Here is a 10,319-nt window from a genome sequence, read left to right on the forward strand (position 1 = left end):
ATAATGTAATTTTTTGTGGTCCCCTTCATTTAGAAAAGTATCGGAAAGTATCAAAATACATTTTGGTACCCGTAATAAAATATTGGTATCGGGACAACACTAGTAGCAAAATAAATTATAACATATATGTAAGCTTTACATATTTTATATATGCAGTATATAACATATACTGATATATTATTATATTATATTATATCAATATATAATATATACAATATACAACAAATTCCAATTACCATGTACAATATTACAGTACATGTAACAGCTGCAGAGAAAAAAAAGGGCAGCATATAATAAAGAGTAGATCCAGCAGAATGTATTATTTACGAATTAAAAACATCTGCCTGTAATTATATTAGTATTTTTTTGTAAAAAAAAATTTAAAAAAATTCCTGTATAATATTTACAATTTTTAAAGGGCTTTATTAATAAAGTTGGTATGGTATTTTTTGTTAACCTGACTCTCGCCAGATCCTTGTAGTTCACTAAGCTCCACACAAGGATCTGGGAGTTCTCAATAGGAGATGTATTTCAGAAGGCGGGGCCTTTCAAAAAAAATCATTGTATTTGACAGCCCTTTGAGACACTTGTGATTTAGGGCTATATAAATAAACATTGATTGATTGATTGATTGATTGGATAAACCACTAAACACTACTTCAACCACTCACCCGCAACGCTGATGAGAGTGACGCTGCGAAATCCAAAACAGAACAGCCGACATATTGGATAACGACAGAGCGAAAGGTTCTCTGTTCATCTTTTAAATAATTAATATTCGATAGATTCGACAAAACAGTTGCAATAGCAGAATCAATGTCAGCACAAGACGTGCCACCATTGATGTTTGAATCAAACGGGCGCTACGTCACATCTATGAAATCCCGCCCGGCGATCCTGATTGGTTCATTATTTTTTGCTATCTAGAAGGAGTTTGCAATGCCTTCGAGTCCAGACCCTTGTGTGGAGCTCAGCGAACTGCAAGGATCTGCAGGTTAATTTTTTGTAAGTTTAAAAAAATATATTTTTACACTTATAATGTTGTTTTTTCTTAGGGCTGCCAAAGGTAACACGTTAAGACATGCAATTAATCACAAAACATGATTGCATTAATCATAATCATGTATAAACGCAGAATAATCGCACAATTTATTTTGACCGCACATGTGCAAAGATGAGTAAGAAACTCCGACTGGTGTTCTCTGTCACAATTGTCACTTCCAAATACTTAGTTAGTTGTGAACAAATAAAATACGTGCATTTGAGTATATATCTGTCATGTATATATTTGTATCGATCCGATACAAAGTGGTTACAGGATCATACATTGGTCATATTCAAAGTCCTCATGTGTCCAGACACATTTTCCTGCGTTTATAAACATAATATGAATTTAAAAATGTTTTTAAAAGATTTTGTAATGATAAAAAATATTGATGTAATCATAGTAGTATAGACTAGATACGCTATTGTACTTGGTATCATTACAGTGCATGTCAGGTGTAGATTTGTTAACATTCAGGGCGCTAGCTTGCTGTTAGCGGTTAGCAATCATATCCTCTTACGGTGTGTAGTGAATCATGTTTAGCTATTCCTCGTCCTGCAGGGATGATACTTGTAAGAAACATACTTTATTTGTTGCCATGGAGACCAGGATTAGTGATTTAGAAGTAGCTAAAACTCTGCCGACTGCGAATGGACGTTCGCCACCAGCTAGCGAACCATGTCTTTCAGTGTTATAACTTCACCTTTATCGTTAGTTTTTGGACCAAAATGTGTCCGTTTTTGAGTCGGTACTTTTTAATAGTACCATTTTTGATTAATTAGTACCGTGATACTATACTAGTACCGGTATACCGTTGCAAACAGCCCCTAAAATCTCATTTAAAAAATTGTTTTTAAATTTGCAGCACTATTTTTTCACATTGATTGTTTTGTTAAGCTCGATGAATCACATTGAGAAGTGGTCATGGTTAGTTTTGAAAACATTATATGCTATCAGAAATTATTAATATAATTAAATGTACAATTTGATTAGTATTTTTTTATTTTTTCATTATTTTTAATTTATGTTATTTCTGTTTTAGGTGTTAGAAAAATGTAACCCCCAAAAATATGTAATGTACTACAATGATTTTTCTAACCCTAGTTATTTGTTTGGACTACGCCAGGGGTCCCCAAACTATGGCCCGTATCTGGCCCGCCAGCGTCCAAAATCCGTCCCACGGGAAGTCCCAAGTTAAAAATATATATATATATATATATATATATATATATATATATATATATATATATGTATATATATATATGTTTGTATGTATGTATGTATATTCTGTATATATATATTTATAAATATGTATATGTATATATACACATACATATATACATACGGATATATATATATATATATATATATGTATATATATATATATATACAGTATATATATATATATATATATATATATATATATATATATATATATATATATATATATATATATATATATATATATATATATATATATATATATATATATATATATGTATGTATGTATATTAGGGGTGTAACGGTACACAAACATTTTGGTTCGGTACGGTTCATTTTCGGTACAGTAAGAAAACAACAAAATATAAATTTTTTGAGTACCAAATATGTAAACAATGGCTTTATCCTTTTAACATTGGGAGCACTATAATAATTCTGCCTATGTTAATCAACATTAAACTGCCTCAAGTTGTTGCTCAGATTAAATAAAATGACAAAACTTTTCTTCTACATATAAAAAGTGCAACATTAAACAGTTCAAGTCAACTCATCAAGCTTCATTTATTACAGCATTTGGGAAGCCTGTAGTTGATTTTTATTATGTAAATGTTATATTTTTATCAACATGTGATAGCAGGGACCCTGCCATTCAAAGCTTTTCTGTCCGTAACACACACACCCACACACCCACACACACACACTCACACACCCACACCGCAAAATGAGCTAACGTTACGCTAAAAGCTAATTAGCCTTCACCTCAAGCCAGGACTGCGAGTGAGCTGAGCTGCAGTTTAAAGTTACAAGAACGTCAACGGGCTCATAGTGATGTTACTAGTAGTTGACTGGGAGGTGTTTATTATAATTTGGGAGAGTCCGCTGCCTGATGCTTACCTGCTCGACGCTGAAGCATTGACTACATGCGCTCTGAATAAGCACTGCTGATTGGCTGTTACCGCTTTGAATACGCACTGCTGATTGGCTGTGTGTGTGTAACCAATCAGATGGTTGTGTGGGTGGGACAATGCTGGGTGCTGAGACAGAGGCAGAAGAAGCAAAGCTGCTTGTTAAGACTTTAGCTTAGAAACTCGTTCGGTACACCCCGTACCGAAACCGAAACGGTTCAATACAAATACACGTACCGTTACACCCCTAATATATATATATATATATATATATATATATATATATATATATATATATATATATATATATATATATATATATATATATATATATATATATATATACAGTATGTGTGTATATATATGTTTATATGTGTATATATATATGTATGTGTATATACATGTATATATATATATTTATATGTATGTGTATATACATGTATATATATATGTATATACAAACGTATATATATATATATATATGTATATATACATGCATATATATGTATATATACACATACATATATATGTATATGTATATACTGTATATATATATATCTGGGCTACGCTATGGCACCGTGTGGTTTCTTGTATTTCTAGGCCAAATGTGTGAATGTTTGCATTGTAATGAATAGAAGATGCTGTGTTCTTGCTTCTGGCTTACTTGGTTTTTGCTCTCCAAACAATGAGGAAAATTCCAGTAATTTTTTGTCTCCCCCCCCCCCCCCCTACTCGGTGCCGCCGATACGCCACCCAGCTGCACACTCGCTGACAACACATTCATGCCTCTTGACTCTACCTTCTCCCAGTCTCTAGATCTCGCCCTGAAGTACTGCAATTACTTCTTCACCTCCACTTTTGTGCTGGAATCCATACTCAAGCTGATCGCCTTCGGCTTCCGACGCTTCTTCAAAGAAAGGTGCAGTGTGTCTTGTCATGTGCTGAGTTGTGTACGAGTGCTTCATCATTTTGACATAATCAACCACATTATGGTGAGTTTACTCGTTAGGAAAAGACTCTTTTTTCCTCTGATTCAATCTACACCAGGGATTCTCAAACTGTGGTGCATGTACCCCTAGTGCAGGGGTCGGCAACCCAAAATGTTGAAAGAGCCATATTGGCCCAAAAATACAAACAAAAAATCTGTCTGGAGCCGCAAAAAATTAAAACCCTTATATAAGTGTTATAATGAAGACAACACATGATGTAAGTGTCTATATTAGCCTACTATCAAAGGCTGACGCAAATCTTCGTTGACAGAAATGTTGTATTTTAATTTGTATTCTACACATTTTTGCAACATTGGAAATCATTAGTAAAATGGAAGCTTCTCACAGGATGAGATAACTTCTGGAAATTACTGGCTTATAATGGCCAAGGGTATAGATGTGTGTGTCCAAGTTTAATAAAACGGCAGGCTGTCTTCTTCTAATAGATTTATTACAATCTTTGCAAGCTGGGTAACGTTTGCTGTGGTCTGGGACAACATGGCACACAAACAACTGTGAGAAATGCAGCCAATATTACATACAGATTATGTGTCATGAGACATGCAAGTATAAATTAAATACACAGAGGACATAACGAGGCATAACGATGCAATATTTACATACAGCTAGCCTAAAGAGCATGTTAGCATCGATTAGCTTGCAGTGATGGATTGACCAAATATGCTGATTAGCACTCCAAGAAGTCAATAACATCAACAAAACTCACCTTTGTGCATTCACTCACAGCATTAAACGTTTGGTGGACAAAATGAGACAAAGAAGGAGTGGCATAAAACAGGTCTTTCTGTGGCAGCGTCGGAGAAAGTTGTACATGTAAACCAACTATGATGTAGTAAAGATCGCTGAAATTAGTAGGACAAAACGGTGCTTGCCAATCACTCATCAGTGAAGCATTTATAACATAAACGGTGGGATTTCTAACAATTAGGAAGGTTTGTGTCATGTTTGTCCTCCTACAGAAAATATTTTAAAACAAAAAATATGTTTTTTTATTCATCTTTTTCCATTTTCACACATCTCTGAAAGAGGTCCAGGGAGCCACTAGGGCGGCGTTAAAAAGCTGCATGCGGCTCTAGAGCCGCGGGTTGCTCCATCTCGTGGTACGCCAAAGAATCACTTTATTAAATATTCAAACACAGTGTCACTGTTCAAACTGTGTGTACTGTTACAGTGTCCAAACCTATTCATTATACTTGTTAAATAAAACCTCCGCCTTGTCTTTAAAGAATACTTAGGCCTACTACGCTACTCTATTTTTACTGTTGCTCATTATGGTGGTACTTGGAGAGCCAAGTTTTGTCTGAGGTGGTACTTGGTGAAAAAAAGTTCACACAATTGGTTAGAATCTAAATACTCAAGTTTCTTTTTAAAAATATTGACTAAATGTTAATCATTTACTATTTGAGGGAAAAAAATGACCAGCTTTGACGTTAATCACTTGCGATGATCCATCTAACGCCTATGTGTCAAAGTCATGAATAATCCATGTCAAAATGTGTAGGGATGATATTTGATTAGTATTAAAACCGGCCCGCAGGCCACAGCCGCCTGCTGCTGTTTTGCACGCACCAACGCTCCATCAGTGTTGGCGCTAGGAATTTTCAAAATGGGGTCCCAGGGACCCCATCAAGTCATAAAAATGGGGTACCACAGTAAGTCTTTGGGGTCCCACTTTTTTGTAACCGTTTTGAAAACAAATGATAAATGTATGCATTATCCTGTTATATCTCACATTATATATTGTGTTTTGGAAAAAGGTTGTCATAAACGTTACTTATTCATTAAAAAAAAAATAATAATACAGAAGAAAACACACTTTTTTATGCATATGTAAATGTATTCAGTTATAAACATTCATTCACTTTCTTCTTTCCTTCATGGATCTAAACTATATTTTTATTGTAATATTTTCAGACTGTGTTTGTTCTATTTTTGGTCCAAGTATGAGAAAGAAAACAATCTGAAATTGTCTTTATTTTTTAGTTTTAATGCCATGATTGTAATAGTGCACAGATTTTCCTCCGAGCTAAAGTGAGTTTGACACCCCTGCATCTAACGCATATAAATATGTGCTGCTTTAATTATAATACATGAAAATTAACACAATTAATGATACGGAACATTTACAACCAAGATGTATTTTTAAGCAAACCCATCATGTTGTTCTTTACATAGCTTGGTTCTAAAATGTAGTGATGTAACCTACGCTATTTATTATATATATCCTCCTGCCAGCCAGTGTCCTCTGCACTGGACATTTTTTTTTCAGTCTACTTATTTAACACATTTCGTGACAACAATATGCTGTGTATGCAAAACACAAGTCTCCACTGCAGAGGACATTTGTTCTTTATTTTTAAAACAATGTAGCGTTGTATGCAAAATTATTTCTGACAGACTATTTGATATGATTTAGATCAGTCTTTTTCAACCTTTTCACATTTTTTTCATTGAAAAAAATCCCGAGGCACACCACCGGCAGAAAACAAACAATGAAACTCAGCAGCCGATATTGACAGTAAAAAGTTGTTCTCGCAATTGTTGGATATGAATTCAAACCACAACCAAGCATGCATCACTATAGCTCTTGTCTCAAAGTAGGTGTATTGTCACGACCTGTCACATCACGCTGTGATTTATTTTGAGTTTTTTGGTGTTTTTCTGTGTGTAGTGTTTCAGTTCTTGTCTCGCGCTCCTATTTTGGTGTTGATTGTCATGTGCGGATGTACTTTGTGGACGCCGTCTGCTCCACACGCTGTAAGTCTTTGCTGTCGTCCAGCATTCTGTTTTTGTTTACTTTTCAGCCAGCTCAGTTTTAGTTTGGTTTTGCTTAGCCATCCCTAAGCTTCAATGCCTTTTGTTTATTTTTGGTTTAAGCTATAGATACCTTTTTACCTGCACGCTGCCTCCCGCTGCCATCTGCATATTGTGATCATGACAAACCACGTTCCCGACATGTACAAAGCAATTAATTACCTGCTGCCACCTACTGATGTGGAAGAGTATTACACAGTTACTCTGTCGAGCTCTTGACAGCACAGACAGTAATTAAAGGTTTGCAAAAAATATTTTTCACCCAATTAGGTGAAATTACCTCATTCTCCTCGGCACACCAGACAATATCACACGGTACACAGTGAAAAACACTGATTTAGATAATGTAGCTGAAAGAGGATAATCACTGTCTAATGTATGACTGGGATCGATCAGAAAAAGAAAAACCACTAATAATTGAAGAAATGAGGGCAAAACCGAAAGTAGCACACGTGAATTTAGAAAGTGTCGTTGACAGACAAGAGCGGTCACTGTGCATCATGTCACATATCGGCCGCGGCGGGAGACTGTCAGACCACATTAATAGCAGCCAGGGACACACGAACACAACAGCAGGATCTGTAAGTGTGCAAATTGTGTGAGTGTGTGTGTGTGTGTGTGTACTGATTTGAAGTTGTTTTTCTCAACCACTCATTTTCATGTTTCTCTTCTTTAATGTCAGTAAAGGCATGTTGTAATTATGGAGAAAAACTGCTGACGTCCTCAGACCTAAAGAGATAAAACAGTAGAAGAGACTGCTTCATGTGCCGAGTAGGCAAGTCCTATTTTATATAACACAAAAAAAAAATTATAGAACAGAGGTGTTCAAATGTTCAGTTTGGCCCGTGAGATGTCAGGAGTTTAATGAGGAACCTTAGATTATCTCCAATTTAATTTAAAATATCTGACAGTATAATTGCTGCAAGCTTGTTGCATTCTTGTGGACAAAATCAGTAACTTAAGTTAATGACCATAAATTGCACTTTGGGTCATATTTTTTTTCTATATGACCCAATCCAAACAACCTTTCCCAATCATGGCGCAAATAAACTAACTCAACAGTCAACACACTCGGTCACACATAACACAACCTGCTCACTGGACTTTGTGGATGTTTTAAGAAATGTCCAAGCACAACCCATAATTCAATATTACACCCATTTAAATCCCCTGCAATGCATGATGGGAAAAATGCAAAACACTTTCTCCACACTTATTTATCCATGCTTGGCATTTTTTTGTGAGAATGTTAGCTTGCTAACATTTCATGCTGGCTTATTTTGCTAATTGTGTGTGGCTCGGTTGGTAGAGCGGCCGTGCCAGCAACTTGAGGGTTCCTGGTTTGATTCCCGCTTTTCGCCATCCTAGTCATAGCTGACATTTTATCCACCTGCTCCCAGTGCCACTCACACTGGTGTAAATGTAGCTAAAAAGCTTTTAGCTAGAAAAAAGCACTATACAAATATAATTCACTTCACTTCACAAATATTACTATGGCCCCGTTTACACTACACATCAAATCTGATTTATTTTTTTTGCCTTGAAGTGACACAGGTCCGCCTTTTTTTTGCCAGTCTTAACGCTCCAAAGTGCTTAAAATCTGATCTTTTCGCATTAGATTTAGTTAGTCAAAATTCGATTAGAATCGGATCTTTTTAAATGTGACTTTAGTCCAAACGGCAATGCGACCTGAATGCGACCCGTATGTGACTTTTTTGTCAGCTTTGGGCGAGCTACGTCATTGGTGTGCACGGAGAAAGTGGATACTTCATCACAACATCCGGTTTCGGTGAACAAAATTATCTTTCGACGGCCCAATTTTTGGTGCATCACTGGCCAATAGTGCGCAAATAATAGGCTGTATGTAAAATATGAATATATATTTTGATTCTGAAGAAACAGCGATTGTTGAAGGACTGTAATTGACGCTTTGGCGTATGTGCTTAAATGTTACATACATTACGTGAGTTGTTTACGTAAGTGAGTTGAAAAATAAAGCTAACATAAATCCACGCTGAAGTCTGTGTTGCTTCTCCTTCACAGCCATAAAAAGGTTAGAATCCTCCCAAAAATATTACACTATATAGATCAGGGGTGTCAAACGGACGGCCCGAGGGCCGGATCAGGCCCGCAAACAGGTTTTATCCGGCCCGCTGGATGATTTTGTCCGGTATAAAAATTTGCAGAAATTTTTGAATGGAAGAAACTGCTGTTCTAAATGTGTCCACTAGATGTCTCAATAGCAATTATTTGTATCTTTGTAGATGATGCTACATATGTAAAAAAATAAAAATAAACCACATGATGTTAGTGTACCAGTCGATGAAAATGAGCAAACTACATAAATAACATCTTGTAATTTGATTTTGACATTATTTTTTTTATCTTGAAAGATTGAAAATGAACACCAATGAGTTGACTGATGAACATTATCACATAATTTATTCAGAAAGTATAAATAACGAAAAATAAAGATAGAATACTATTAACCGCAACATGTAAGTATTAAAAAAAAAAAAACATTATGATTTGTACATTTTCAGAATGTGCTTGTTCTATTTTTAAACAAAGAAAACAATCTGAAGTTTTCTTTATTTTATTTTATTTTACCAGTAGATTTTTCTCCATGTGGCCCCCGATCTAAAATGAATATGATACCCCTGATATAGATCCATTCTACGTTATATTACTATAATTTATTTTAACGTTAAAAAACGCTAATTGTTAAGGTGTGGCGAGATATTTTATATTGTAGTAGTAGTAGTGACTTCCTTTTTCATTTACGGAATACAGTCAACTTATTTTGTTTTCACTTTATCGAACTGCACATGCATGTCGATGCCACATTGGGGCCACATTGGGGCCTGTGCGCGTTTACACTGTAGTCTGATAAAAATCACATTTTACTTGCAGTGTAAACAGTCAGCTGGAAAAAAAAAAAAGATATCGATAAAAAATTAGATTTGGGGCCACTTTGGCCTGCAGCGTAAACGTAGTCTATCACACAGCAACTTCACAGGCAACAGGTAGCTAACACACCCATGGCTACTACTACTACTACTACTAGGGGAGAATAATGTAATTTTTTTTTTTAATTTTTTTTAGCTAACACACCCATGGCTACTACTACTACTACTAGGGGAGAATAATGAACAACAACTCCTTAAACACTAAACTTTGAGTGACTATTTACAAAAATGTGGTGAAAAGCATGCTAGGAACTGGCACCACTCCCATCGTTACACTATAAAAATATATTTCTAGATTTTACGGTAAAAGCATTTGCATAGTCTTTTACACAGAATTACTAAAACGGTACCATTA

The 10,319-nt window shown here is 35.3% G+C and overlaps 1 protein-coding gene across 4 annotated transcripts in view; it reads left to right on the forward strand.

The window, feature by feature from the left end:
- cacna1ia (calcium voltage-gated channel subunit alpha1 Ia) overlaps nt 1-10,319 on the forward strand; it is a 566,877-nt gene that overhangs the window by 483,633 nt on the left and 72,925 nt on the right. For all 4 annotated transcript variants that reach the window (XM_062036515.1, XM_062036516.1, XM_062036514.1 and 1 more), the window contains one exon: nt 3,981-4,090. In XM_062036515.1, coding sequence (XP_061892499.1) covers nt 3,981-4,090 — 110 coding nt within the window. The remainder of the gene's footprint in view (nt 1-3,980; nt 4,091-10,319) is intronic.

The sequence above is a fragment of the Entelurus aequoreus genome, linkage group LG25 (genome assembly GCF_033978785.1).
Source record: "Entelurus aequoreus isolate RoL-2023_Sb linkage group LG25, RoL_Eaeq_v1.1, whole genome shotgun sequence".
Classification (NCBI taxonomy): domain Eukaryota; kingdom Metazoa; phylum Chordata; class Actinopteri; order Syngnathiformes; family Syngnathidae; genus Entelurus; species Entelurus aequoreus.